The sequence below is a fragment of the Tupaia chinensis genome, unplaced genomic scaffold (assembly GCF_000334495.1).
Source record: "Tupaia chinensis unplaced genomic scaffold, TupChi_1.0 Scaffold000054_1, whole genome shotgun sequence".
Classification (NCBI taxonomy): Eukaryota; Metazoa; Chordata; class Mammalia; order Scandentia; family Tupaiidae; genus Tupaia; species Tupaia belangeri.
The window spans coordinates 4,333,982-4,349,003 of NW_006159512.1; the positions used below are offsets into that span (position 1 = coordinate 4,333,982).

Below are 15,022 nucleotides of genomic sequence, written 5' to 3' on the forward strand. Positions count from 1 at the left end.
AGGTCACAGAATACAAATTAAATATACATGAATTAATTTTATTTTTAATATTAGCAATAAACACATGAACACCAACAGTAAAAATGGTAACCGCAGTGTGAAAAACATACCAGGTGCATTTGTGTACATGCCCAAAATCCTGAGAGGAAAATGGAGAAAAAGGAATTGCAGTATGGCCATCCTCCCTTGCCCCCCTGACCCTCAGGGAGTGATTTCTCTCTCTCTCTCTTTCCTTCACCCTGGTGAGTACATGCACCCTATAACCAAAGCTAAAAATAAAAGCAAAAATAAAATACAATATGATTTATATTCATTCAAAAAATAAAATACGGGAACCAGCAGTTAGCGTAATGGCTACATCGCTGGACTCCCACATAGTCAACCATGGTTCACGTCCCGGACCCGGTGGCTTAAAACTCACGCCAGGTGCATGTGTGTGTGTGCCCAAGATCCCAAGAGGAAAATAGAGGAAAAGGGATTGCGGTGTGACCATCCCCCCTGGGGGGTGATTTCTCGCTTTCTGTCTCTATGTCTGTCTCTGTCTGTCTAGCGAGCGCACGCGCCCTATAGCGAAAACCTCTCCAAAAGATAAATGAATGAATGAATTAATTAATTAAATACTATAATAATAATAAATAAAATAAACTACTTAGATATAAACCTAATTAAACATATGCAAAAATTGCATACTGAAATTTATAAAGTGGTGCTGAAAAAAATCAGAAAAGAACTAAATAAAGGAAAGAGCACATTCATGTTTGTGAAAATTCAACATAGTAAAAATGTCAAGTCTCTTTAAATAGATATACTGTAATATAATTTAAAATGTTTTTATTACCCGAGGGCTCATGCACTCACCAGAGAAAGAGAGAGAGAGAAGGAGAACGAAATCACTCCACAGTCGAGCACTGTCACACCACCCTCTTCCTCTTCCATTTCTCTCTCAATAAACAAATAGGTCAAAAAATGTGCTCTCTCTCTGTGTGTGTGTGTGTGTGTGTGTGTGTGTGAGTGAGTGTGTGAAATGAACTACGATGCAACTGCTGTAAAGGACGGAATCCAGTTATTTGAAGTTAAGTGGATGAGGTTGGAGGATATTATGTTAAGTGGAATAAGGCAAGTACAGGAAGAGAAGTAGCCCATGTTCTTTCTCAAATCCATGGAAATTGGAAAAACAATGACCTCAGAGTAAGATGTGGAATGACTACTAGATGCTCTGGAAAGGGTAGGGGTGGGATGAATAGAAGGATGTTAACATAAAATCGCAGATAGACTGAAGGAGAAAAGTCTAGTGTTACAAAATGCAGTGGAGAAAATGTGGTTAATGACAGTTTATTGTATATAATGTTTGCAAATGGCTGAGGTAGGGATATTAATTACTCTGATTTAATCATTATACATTGTTTTCATGCGCTAAAAAGTCACGTTGTTAGCAATTATGTTAGTAAAAAATGATGTTGATAAAATGATGATTATTAATCATGAAAAATAAAGGAGGGAGGGGAGGCAGAAGGGAAGTAGATGCAGTTCTAAAAGGACAACCCATGTCTGCCCGGCAGGTAAGGAAAGAAGTCGCTTCCTGACAGGCCCAAGGACTTCCCAAGTACAGGTACTTAAAAGCACAGTCAAGATGGTGAATTCCTGACTCGGCTCAGTAGCCTTGGGAGGCTTTTTAAAGAGTCTGATCTGAAGTTCCTTATAAAAGGTTCCGGCAAAGCCCACTAAATCAATTAGTATTCTTATTGGACTTTGTGCAAATAACAGAACAAATTGAGACTAAGCTTATTATTATTATTACTTGCAAATAAGTTATTCTTCTCTTTGGTAAAAGGGGAAATGGAGAGAGAAATAAAAATGTTCCAGAAGAAAACCATAATGTACTTGTTACTATATTTTAGCTCTGTCTGTATTTGTTTTTTGAGTTGTTAGTATCTACCTACTATTGGGACAGAATCCTAACCTGTTTCCTGGCTTTAAGTCTTAAGCAAAATTTTCTTAATGTTTTAAAATTTTGATTCATTTAAGCTAAAATGGCTTTTCTTGAAATTAAAAAAAATAATAAAAGCAAACTAAAGTCAGTGCAGGAGAAGGGTGGGCATTTGAGGGGGGAAGAATCAAGGGAGGGAAAAAAAAAACAAACATTTAACCGATAACAGAATGGAAAATTGCTGATAATAATGTGTATGATAATATCTTTGATTAGATCAATGTACCATGTATTCAAGGTGACAAAATTCATTCTGTATGCTGTAAACACGTACAGTGATCAAATGTAAAAATAAATAAATTTTTTTTCTTTAGGTTTATTTATTTACATTCATCCACTATACATCATCACAGCCCACAAAATGAGATTTCCCACCCAGAATACACTGTATATTGGCTCAATCAAGCACATCAACATGCGTGTTATCGTCAACAATTTTCCTTTTCCTATTTCCTGAATGTTTTGTTATTTTTGCCATTCTTGATTCCCTATCTCTCACCATCTGCCGTGTCCCACCCTCCTCCCACACTATCACTGGTATCCATGGTTGCTTTCTAATAAATAAAAATTTTAAAAAGGGTGACATAGGAAAGAATTTAGTCATCTCTGTCCCTTGATAGGTCTATGTATAGACATATATTGATAGAAGTCTGAAATGATGGTCACATCAACATTGTTTTAAAAACTTAGCATACTACTTTTTAAGTAAAAAGGTTACATTATGATTTTTTTTGGAGAGGTTTTTTTTGCTTTTGTTTTTGTTTTTGTTTTTTTTGCTATAGGGCGCATGCGCTCACCAGACAGAGAGATAGAAAGCGAGAAATCACCCCCCAGGGGGGAGGGCCACGCCAGAATCCCTTTTCCTCCATTCTCCTCTCGGGATCTTGGGCACACAGGTACACATGCCCGGCAAGAATTTAAGCCACCAGGTCCGGGACTCGAACCGCGGTCGACTACATGGGAGTCCAGCAACATAGCCATTACACTAACTGCTGGTCCCCACATTATGATTTTTATACACTGTTAAAAACAATGGCTGTTTTGTCTAGATGCAGCTGTAGTTCCCATTACTCTCTCATATTGCTATAGTAAATCCTTGATTTAGTTCCAGAAAATAAATAGGGTAAATTTTCAATTTCCCTGGTTCTGTCTCCTATAAAGAAAATTTATAGCATAAAAACAAAATGAAACATATGTAAAATAATATTTTTAGAGACTGACAATTTTTTTTAGAATTTGGTTGAAATTTGACTTCTTCTCCAAACTCTGTACTCATATCCACAAAAGTACATTTTCTTAAGAGATTTTGCACCTGTCAGAGAGACAGAGAGACAGAAGAAAGTAAGAAATTACCTCCCCCTCTGGGAGGGGGTGATCCCACCCAACAATCCTTTCTCCTCCATTCTCCTCTCAGGATTTTGGGCACACACACACAGGTGCCTAGCATGAGTTTCAAGCTGCCAGGTAGGTCCAGGACTCAAACCAAGGTCAACTATGTGGGAATCTAGCAACATGACCATTATGCCACCTGCTGGTCCCACACAAAAATACGAATTGAGTGAGAGATAATTACCTATACTAGTAGATGTGTTGACTTTATGCTAATACCCACCAGTACCCTACAATCTAATGACTATAGTGCTTTATTCTAATTTGCAGCCCATACTACATCCAAGAGATGTTAAAATATACCTATGAATATGTTCCCTACCTCTTACTCTCATTTGCCACTTCAACATTTTGCAAGAGAAGAATTTAGTCATTACGACTTAAGCTTTGGGAGTCAGCTCTTACCTGTAGCAGAGCTCCCATTAGTGATGCCAGTGCAGCCATTCCAATACACAGGGCTCCATACAGAACACCTAGATGGGCAACATAGACGCCAGTGTAAAATACAGACCCAGAGAATTCAATTCCCAACAGAATGAGCCAGCACACTTTTGACGCAACGTGAATGCTTGTGTGAACTCTGAATGTGCAAAATTCTCCTAGATGGTTCCTCAGTGGCTAATGTGGCCTAAATTCAAAATCTGGCAGCCAGTTGCTCACTGTGGTTACTCACATACTCTGTGCTCCTGGGGGACCAATGAAACTACAAATGAAGAAGCTTGCATCCCTCATTTGCATAGCAACCCAAGTGGGAACCTAGGCAGGAACCTTTTTCTATAAAAAGACAACCCTTCTCTTTGTTCCTTCAAGTTTACTTCTGTTTGTTTTTGTTTTTGTCCTAGGGAGCATATAGTCACCGAAGGGAGACAGAGAGGGGGAAAGTGAGAAATCACCCCACTAGGGAGGATGGCCCATGCCACAATCCCTTCTCCTGCATTCTCCTCTTGAGATTTTGGGCACACATGCACATGCATCTGGCATGATGTTCAAGCCGTCAGGTCCAGTACTTGAACCATGGTGGAACGTGTGAGAGTCTAGCACCTAAACCACCACACCATCTGCTGACCTCCTTCAAGTTTACTTTTGGTTCGTACCGAAAACTACATCTTCCCTGTTTACTGGAATAAAGTCTCTCTTTGTCTCTGAATTCCTTTTGGAGAGTTTTGTTAACAACCGTAATATGACTATGGTGAAACGGCCACACATGTCAGAGCCAGGAAATAAAAAAGGAAAGAGGTGTTTTCCTACAGGATCAGCAGCGTATAAAGAGCACAAAGTCCTTATATTGTGTTCCAGGATTAGTTACAATAGTAGGTTATATAAGTAAAGAATGTCCAGAGTTAACTACAGGGATCTTAAGTCTAAGAACTATTGTGCTGTTAATCTAATCCTCTATAAACATTTGTCTGTAAAGGAAGGCTCATGTCTCTGTTTTCAGTCCACCAAAATAAGACACAATTCAGCTCAACTCTGTACAACAAGGAGGAGGAGGGGGCGGGGGGATAAAACATCAGAAATTGGAATCTTCTGACTTTCGGTGTCCATTTCTCCTGGGAAGTGGCAACCCACGTCAGGGGTGGTCTGGAATCTTTAGTCCCTCATAACCACTCTTAGCATTCCCAAGTCTTTTCTATTAAACTAGCAAAGAAAGGCAACTTCAAGACAAATATATTCTCCCTATCATGCTGTTTTTCCCTAAACTTCTTTCTAGAAATTCTTTTTTTTTTGGGGGGGGGGCGGGGAAGGAGGGAGGTTTTTCCTATAGGGCATGTACACTCACCAGAAAGATAAAGAGAGACAGAAAGTGAGAAATCACCCCCCAGGGGAGATGACCATGCCACAATCCCTTCCCCTCCATTCTCCTCTAGGGATCTTGAGCACATGCACACATGCACCCGGTATGAGTTTAAGTCACCAGGTCCGGGATTCGAACTGCAGTTAACTACATGGGAGTCCAGCAAGATAGCCATTATGCCAACTGCTGGTTGCTCTTTCCAAAAACTTTTTAAGCTACCAGTGGTGGGATATTATGGGATCTTCAATTCTCTTTAGATTCTGAGCATTTTTCCAAATTTTCTATAGGTATCTATGTTTTAAACTTATGGAGAGTATTACTATTTTAAAAATCCTTTATTTTTAGAGTTCCTTCTAGCAAAAATTACCTAAAATCAAAATCAGTCAATGTAATTGCCCACACTCAAAATTTAGGATACAGAAAAAGATGAATGGGACATTTTCTCAGCATCAAGTTAGTGCATTCTGACCCAGCCTGATGGCCCTGTCAGTAGCAAATTGAACAGCAGTGCTGGGAACCACATGACTGAACGCCAGTTTGGATCCTGGGGTTGGCCTAAAAATACACTGAGCATGTGTGAACTTGCCCTAAATTCTGACAAGCCAGACAACAGGGGAAAGGGGATTGCAGCATGATGAGAACTGCTGAGAGAGCTTGCTCACTCTCTCTCTCTCTTACATGTATGTGTGTGCATGTATGCACACACTGTCACGAATAAAATAAACTTTAAAAATTCAGTGTATTCCTTGTGTTGTTCCTATCTTACTTACACTAACACTCTCGGTATTTGTATATTAGCTAAATAATCTACTGCACCTGAACAAAAAAGCCCACATACATTTTTTACAAAGGATTTTTGTTGCAATGATTTTTTTTTATGCCTCTTATTCCTAATACAAAGAGTATTTCCAACATATTTAGCTTGAAGTGTCTCCATGCTATAGGTCATGAACGGTCACTATTTTTGGGTTTTGGGATTCAAAGTTAGCGGAAACACACTCAAACCATCTTCTATGTTCATCTCTATGATATCCAAGATAATGATTTTGTATAACCTTGCAAGACGAGTGCAAATTTCATCTATTCTAGCAGAGTTGATTTGTCACTAATCTTCAGTGAGCACCCACCCGTGTCTCTTGTTTTATATGCTTCAGAGTAACCCTGCAAGAGTTCCCATCTTCCTTATGAAGAAACAGAGGCTCATGTGAGTTATTGGTTCACTCAAGGCCAACAGCTAGTAAACTGGTGAAGCAAGATTCGGTCTGTCCAGCTTCAAAAGCATCTATTCATTCTGTTAAACCACATGACTTTAATAACCCTGTAATGAACTAGTCTAAATACTCTTTATAAAGCGTTGTATCATGCTGAAATTATGCTCGAAGATTAAAATCAGGCTCATAATAAAATGATGCATTGCTATTTAAATTTAGGGGACACTGAAAAATACAAGTGAAGTACTTATTCGAAGGTATAGTCATGGCAATTGTACATAAAATTACAGCTCAAAATAGAGTATTATTTGCTATTTCTTTGACAGTCTATTGGTGTTCCTGTGTTAAGTTTAAAGATCTTCTTTGAAGAACAAATTTATTAGTTATCCATTCCAAACCACACATACCCATGATGTCAAAACAAAGAATGAAGTACACTGGCAAGTTTTCTTCTAGTCAGAAATTACATTTGGGACATATAGAAAAAGGGAATCCTTAAATCTTTCTGTTCACGCTGGTATTTAACCCTAATAAGGTTCTATAATCTAAGAATAGACATCAAGAACTCCTTGCACAATTTTAAAGATCAGCTCCAGGAGAGTCTACATGAATAGATAGTACAGACAATCAAGATAGGTCAAAAGTCCCAAGCACTGTCTCTTTACCCTCAGTTCATACACATGCATCATATACCTACCTAAAGCAGACAATGCTTTCTTAGGTAAGATAGAAAAGGGTGACTCTTGCTTCCGCACTAAAGATATTTTTTAGAACTGTGATCTAAAGTTAAAAGAAGCGTTTATTTCTTTTTTTCTTATGGCTAAGAATTTTAACATAGATTTGGGGGGGGGGTGGAAGGAGGTAGAAAAGGAGGCTGGAAATTGTCCTTTCTAGTTCGCAGACAATTATTTGAATTGTCTCTCAAATCTTGACTGCAAATATGGTCATTCCTGCAGGAAGTCAGGTACACATGCAGAGGTTCTTACACAATATCGTCAATGAAGAACTTCTCATGTTTCAAAAGGACGATCTCTGAGCTAAAATGGAATTGCGAAAAGGGAAACTTACTCAGTCCTTGAGAAGTCCAAGACAGAGACCTTTCTGAGAGTGACCTGAAGTGAGGTTTGATTAGATCTTCCACCGTTACTGCTGCCAAGGCATTAATACTGGAAGACACCGTGCTATAAGGGAGGAGAAAACTTTTGATTTATAATATGTTACCTTCGATAATACTTTAAATAAGAATAAGAAAGGAGAAAATGAATTGCCACTTCCTAAAATATAATCAGATTTCTATTGTGTTTTTAATGAGCCAAACACCCTCTTTCTGGAAGCAATATAATGAAAGAATGGTTCAGGCAACATCTGTAGACCTCATAGTAAAAGCATGAATGAGTTAATCTCGCTTCCACTTTGCAGTTAATCCTCTCTGTCTTTTAACAAATCTACATAGATTATTCAGTACCATTATATAACAATTTAAAAGCATATTTTCCTAGGAGCCAGTGGGTGGTGTGGTGGTAAAGGCGTTGAACCACACGGCTGACTGTGGTTCAAGTCCCGGACCTGGCAGCTTGCTTTCTCTCTCTCTCTCTATCTCTATCTCTCACTCTGTACTTCTCTGGTCAAATTAAAATAAATAAATAAAGGTAAATAAAATAATTCTTTAACAAAATTTTAAAGAAACATATTTTCCTTTTGCATAGAAAGGAATATCATAAGTCCTCATTAACATACACAATAAATATCAATAATATTAATTTCTTTATCCTTGATAATAAAAAGGGGTCTTCGAAATGTTCATAGAAAATGAGTATTATAAAAAAACACATGAAGACATTTGTGTTACACAGATATGGTTTGTTGCCTGCTGGTGATGACGTGTATAGTAATATCAACTCATCTGCTCTGTGGCGTATATCACGTGGAGAAAAATCTCTTTACAAACCAAATGATGTATAATGACCGAATATATAAAAATAATAAATAATACTAATAAAAAATGTATGATTTCAAAAGAAAATTTTGTACCACCATAAACTCATACTTAATTGCACCCTTCTATAAACTTTTTGAGGTTTCCTCCTATATACCATACACTTTGATAGTAACAATGTCATGAAACAAGCACAGGAAAGGATTGCAGTGAATAAGTTTAATCACAAAACACAAGATTCTTTTCTTTTTTTCTTGAGAGTTTTTTGCTATGGGGTGCATGCGCTCACCAGACAGAGAGAGACAGAGAGACAGAAAGTGAGAAATCACCCCCGCAGGGGGGATGGCCACGCCGAAATCCCTTCTCCTCCATTGTCCTCTCGGGATCTTGGGCATGCACACACATGCACCTGGCATGAGTTTTAAGCCACCAGGTCCGAGACGTGAACCACGGTCGACTACATGGGAAATCTACAACATAACCATTATGCTAGCTGCTGGTCCCAAAACACAAGATTCTTTAGACAGCATATGCATATTACTCAACATGTAAGAAGGAGACTTGATTCTAATTTTTCCAGTTGACCATGCTTTAGCCACATGTATGTGCTGCTGAAATTTTGCTCTAGGGCATATACACTTGCCAGAAAGAAATGAAGAAAGAGAGAGAGAAAAAACACTCCTGGGGGATGGCAATGTCTCAATCCCTTTTCTTCCATTCTCCTCTCAGGATTTTGGGCATGTCCACACACACATATGGTGTGTTTTTAAAGCTATCAGGCTCAGGATTCAAACTGTGCAGTTGGTCCTATGGGATCCAGTCACCTTAACTACCAAGCTACTGGCTGCCCTTAGCCTTGTATATATTTCAAACCATAACTGTAGGCACCTGTTTGTGAAAATTGGCAAAAGTTATCGTCAAGTGATCATCATTACTATGACCCTACAGGGTATGCAATGGTGTCTTAGAGAGCACCTAGCACTCTCTAGAGTGGACCCCTAATGAGGATAGGACGCTAACCTCCAGAGAGGCCAGCCGGACAGAGAGTGGATTGCCTACTTCGGGATGTGTGAGGCCAACTCTAGAATTCAGCTTTATCCTCCAAAGTAACCAATAATAAAGATCCTAGTAGAAACCCCAAGTGCTATTTGAGTCGTATTTCATACCTCAATGTTCCACTGTAAGCACAGGCCACGAAAAGTCCAGGAAGTCCAGGATAATCTCGCAGAATGTCCAGAACCAAGTAAGGCATGAGCTGAAAAATGCCAAAAATGTACTCCTGAATACTATTTGCTTCTGCCTAAAATTAATTCATGCCTCATTGATCTCTGGTTCTTCAGAGGTTGAAGGGAGCTAACCTACACCGCTGAAATTCCCAAATACCTAAAATCAAACTCTTTAACTACGAATACTTAAACAAAGAAATGACACAATAAAGTAAGCAGGCTTTGGACAAACAGATGTGGTTTTTCCTAGGTAATTTCTCTAAGCCTCAGATTCCTCGTCCATAAGATGGTGGTAACAATACCAACCTCAGAGTTATTGTAGATATTAAATTAGATAATCCATGTAAAGCTTTTATGATAGTATATGGAGATACAGAAATATACCACATAGTAATATGCCATTTGGAACTATGTGAGAGAGAGAGAAAAGAAAGTGCTATTATTCTTTAGAATAACAAGTCTTTTTTCTTTCAAGACATAGTCTTCAGTGTCACAGTCCTGCCTCAGCCTCCCAACTGAAACTACGCATGCACACTAAAGAGTGTACACCGAAACACCTGGCTCTTTTTTTTCTTTTTCTTTTCCAGACAGGATCTCACTTTGTTGCCCAGACCAGCCTTGAGCTAAAATTCCTGCTAAAAGCCTTGCGCCAAATTCCCTGCTGCCCCAGCCTCTCAGGTCACTGGGACTCCAGCTGAGCACCATCATGCTCAGCTCATTCTGACAAGGTCTCACCACATCGGCCAGGCCATCTTGGAACTCACAATCCTCCTGTCTCAGCCTCCCCAGTTACTGGGATCACAAGCACACGTAGTGGCACCCAGGCTTAGGTTGAATCAGGACTCAAACCCAGGCCTCCCACATGGTCCCAGCCACACGGGAGCATGGCGACATAACAGTCCTCGCAGTGTGTGTCACTGAAGCTGGACTGGGATAGTAAGTCATCTTTTTTCTTTATTCACTAAGTTATTTTTTTTAATGGTCTAGTGCTTCAATCATATGCACATCTTCCCATTCCCATTCTTTCTTTCTTCCTTAAATTTGCTGCAGAGGATGTGCACTTGCTAGAGAGAGACAATGATTAAGAGAGAGGAAGTGACAAATTGCCTCCCCAAAGGGGGGATGACTACATACAATCCCTCCTCCTCCCATCTCCTCTCAGGATTTTGGGCACACGGCAGAAAAGTCTAGCATGGTTTTCAAGCTACCAGAGGAGTTTTCGATTCTCCTAGAAAACAGGGGGAGTGTGTTTATCATCAGGAGGGCATGGTTATGGCAGGTTTGAAACAACCAGCTCAAGGATGTTTTCATTTTTCTGAATGGATGTGATGCATCTGCGCTGACGTAAAATTTCTCTTTTTTTTTTTGAGATGTCTTTGCTATAGGGCATATGCACTCGCCAGAAAGACAGAGAGAGAGACAGAAAGTGAGAAATCACCCCCTGGGGGGATGGCCACACCACAATCCCTTCTCTTCCATTCTCCTCTGGGGATCTTGGACACAACATGTGCACATGTGCCTGGCATGAATTTAAGCCACCAGGTCTGGGACTTGAACCATGGTCAACTACATGGGAGTCCAGCAACATAGCCATTACACCAACTGCTAGTCCCAAATGCAGCTTATCTTTATTCTGAGTCCTGTAGGTGCTTAATCGACAAGCAAGTCATAGATAATTTTTGAAAGAACTCAGGTTTTGGGTCAGGCAGTCCTGGGTTTGATATTCTTTCTCTTTCTCTCTCTTTTTCTTTCTTTCTTTCTTTCTTTCTTTCTTTTTTTCTTTCTTTCTTTCTTTCTTTCTCTCTTTCTTTTCCTTTCTTTTTCTTCTTTCTTTAGCAGTTTTGCTTTAGGGTGTATGTGCTTGATGGAGAGACAGAAAGACAGAAACAGTGAGGAGGGAAAGTGCAATCCCATGGCCACACTACAATCCTTTCGCCTTCATTCTCCTCCTGGAATCTTGAGTATACATGCAAACTTTCAAGCCACAAGGTCCAGGACTTGAACCACAGTTGCCCGTGTGGAAATCCAATGATATAACCACTACACCACCTGCTTCCCCCCCTGGGTTTGATTTTTAGCTACCCCTTTTGAAAGACGATATATAGCATAGAGGTTCAAAGTTACTACTCTGGGGGGCAGCCTGCCTGGGTTTGAATCCTGGCTCCAAGTTTACTAGTTAGTTACTTATTTAACTCTTTATGCCTCAGTTTTCTCATCTTTGAAAGAAATAATCACAGTGTTCACCTCAAAAGATAGCTGTAAGTATTAAAAATTGAAATTTAGGGGCCAGCAGGTGGCATAATGAATAGGGCACTGGAGTTCCACATGGCTGGTTGCAGTTCTAGTCCTAAACCTGGTGGCTTACTTCTCACCTTCTCTCTCTCTCTTTCTCTCTCTGGTTAGAGAGTACACACATGCCCTATAACAAACTTAATGATAAAAAAGTAAAATAAATAAATAATTAAACTCAAAATTTATATAAAGCACTGGCCTATGGGATTTGACGAGTGTTCATAGTTATCTTAATTTGTTAGTCATGTGACATTGGACAACTTAGGAAACCCCTCCGAGACTCATATACTCATCTATAAAATTAAGATCACAGGATTAATAGAATTAAATGAGATAAAGCATGCAAAGCTCCTGGCAAAGAACATCATCACGTGACTGGTACTTAGTAACCATCCACTTGTTAGATCCAGTTCTCCACTTAAAAAACTGCGAGATAAATCATTAAAAATGAGCAATTAACACCCACAGATATTCTACAGTACCATAGTTTGTGTATATAGTTTTCTTTAATTGTGTTTACATGTTCATTCCCAGCCTTCAGCAATTTCTATTTAACATTTGGTCTGATATTTTTTCAAGTATTTCAGTATTTTAACTTTAGACACAGTATTCTTCATTATTATTATTATAACCACTGAAATAAATCTTTGACAAAAGTTTTATAGAAATTAAAGATGGTGGTATTGTGTCCTCTTGCTGTTTCTCTGTAAGAACACAAATGCTCTTTCTTCCCAAGTAATAAATATCTTGAAGGTCATTAATACACATGTAAGAAAAACATAAGACCAGTCTGCCACAGTGACACGGCAGTGATACAATGCTGTGTAATGTTGAAACCACATGAGAAGGTTCCAGGTGGTATCCTGAGTCCTTCCTGATACATCGGGCATGTGTAATGTATGCCTGTGATCCTGGCTGGCGGAGGCTGGGGTTGAATCGTGGCACACAGACCCTGTTGAGAGTGCCTGAATCAATCAATCAATCTCTCTCTCTCTCTCTCTCTCTCTCTCTCTCAGAAGAAATAAACAAACAAACTTAGAAAGAAAGAAAGATGTGGTACTGAACCTGGTCTGGTGCAGACACTTTCTTGGATGTCCATGGATCACAGTCATGGTACCTAGAATACAAGGCTAGTCCGCAAAACACTGAGCAGACGAGGATTGCCCAGAGTCCCACAAGATTGATGTAGAGAGACCTGAAGAAGGGAAAATGAACAACCAAATGACAATTGTAACTTCTTTTTTATTTATTAAAGAATTATTTTATTTAACTTTATTTATTTATTTTATTAATTATTTTAATTTGAACAGAGAAGGGAAGAGTGTGTGAGAGAGAGAAAGAGAGAGAAGAGAGAGAAAGTGAAAAAGCAAGTTGCCAGGTCTGGGACCCAAACTGCAGTTGCCCGTGGAGGAATCCAGCAGCCTTAACCACCATACCACCTGCCGGCTGACAGTTGTAATTTCTATCACAAAGATTAAGAAACTTGTAGAAACAGAAAAAGACCTTCATGATTATGCTCAATAAATGCACATTATTTTTCTGTTATAAGAAATGTTAATTATTTCATTCTAATCTAACCTACTTATGATAGTAATCAGCAATAAATGAAGCTTTCCCACTGAATGAGTGTATCCTTCTGGTTAGAATTTCACGGACATTGTTAACCTTAGAATGGCATCTAATCATACTGTTTCAAATCTTCTCATGAAATCAAGATTTTTATAGTCAACAAAGCAGTACTACTACTCATTTTCCTTTAAAAAGTAATGTGGAAACCAGCAAATGGCATAATGGATACGTCACTGGATTCCCACATAGTTGACTGTGATTCAAGTCCCAGACCTGGCAACTTAAAACTCACACCGGGCATGTGTACATGTGTGCTCAAAATCCCAAGAGGAGAATGAAGGAGAAGGAATTTCAGCATGGCCATACCCCCTTGAGGATGATTTCTTACTTTCTAGCTTTCTCTGTCTCTCCAGTGAGCTCATGCTCCCTATAGCAAAAAATCTCTCATAAAAAAAGAAAGCAATGTGTGGGACCAGCAGTTAGTGTAATGGCTTTGTCATTGGACTCCCACATAGTCGACCGAGGCTCGAGGCCTGGACCCGGTGGCTTAAACTCACACTGGGCGCACATGCGTGCATGCCAAAGATCCCAAGAGGAGAATGAAGGAGAAGGAATTTCAGCATGGCCATACCCCCTTGAGGATGATTTCTTACTTTCTAGCTTTCTCTGTCTCTCCAGTGAGCTCATGCTCCCTATAGCAAAAAATCTCTCATAAAAAAAGAAAGCAATGTGATTATAAATAGCAAACCATTGACCATTGTTAGCATTTACACAGCAACTCACCAAACTTATTTAAATGTGATTTTTTAAAAATATATATATTTCTTTATTTATTATTTATTTAATTCTTTTTTTTTTTTTAATTTGACCAGAGAGAGACACAGAGAGAAAGAAAGGGAAAGGGAGAAAGCAAGCCATTAGGTAAAAGACTCGAACCATGGTCGACCATGTGGGAATCCAGCACCTCTAACCATCATGCCAACTGCCAGCCCCCTTAAATATGGTTTTTTAAAACCGCGCATTGTGGAAAGCAGATGTATATTCACTGGACAGGCTTCTTCTCAAACAAGGTTCAACATTACGAATGTATGGCGTGTGCTCCATATACATGTGCAGAGGATAGCTTTTCATAACTACCCTGGGGTCAGGCCAGAGCATAGAAACTGGCTCTATCATATGTGACCCTGAATAAGTCATTTTGCCACTCGAATCCTCAGATTCTTAATTTACACCCAGAAATACAATGCCTACATTGCAGTTATAAGACTAAATAATATAATATATAGAATACAGAGTTTGGCATGCAATAAGCACTCTTTAAATAGCTATTATTGATAATAGTATTAGCGTCTTAGTAAATGGTTGCAAAGTAAACATCTTTTACTAAGGTGGCTACATATTTTCCTAGTGGAACTGCCTTGGACACTGTAATGAGCCATCCCAGGATGAGGAGAGGTACCGCCCTCCCCTGGGCAACATACATCCAAACACTGGTAGAGTCACAGGTTTAAGGCACAATCCCCTCACCTTAATGTGGAACAAGTCCTCAGAGTCAAACTAGCTCTCAAGCTCCCTAAACTTGATTATGGGTGAGTTTCCATAAACACAACCAATGGT

General features: G+C 39.2%; 1 protein-coding gene across 1 annotated transcript in view; it reads right to left on the reverse strand.

Annotated features, from left to right (window-relative positions):
* Nucleotides 1–15,022, reverse strand: part of SLC5A8 (solute carrier family 5 member 8) — a 50,265-nt gene that overhangs the window by 15,954 nt on the left and 19,289 nt on the right. Inside the window, exons 7-10 of the mRNA XM_006141386.3 lie at nucleotides 12,902–13,031; nucleotides 9,485–9,573; nucleotides 7,451–7,563; nucleotides 3,782–3,849 (exon numbers count right to left, since the gene is read on the reverse strand). Of these exons, the coding sequence (XP_006141448.1) occupies nucleotides 3,782–3,849; nucleotides 7,451–7,563; nucleotides 9,485–9,573; nucleotides 12,902–13,031 (400 nt within the window). The remainder of the gene's footprint in view (nucleotides 1–3,781; nucleotides 3,850–7,450; nucleotides 7,564–9,484; nucleotides 9,574–12,901; nucleotides 13,032–15,022) is intronic.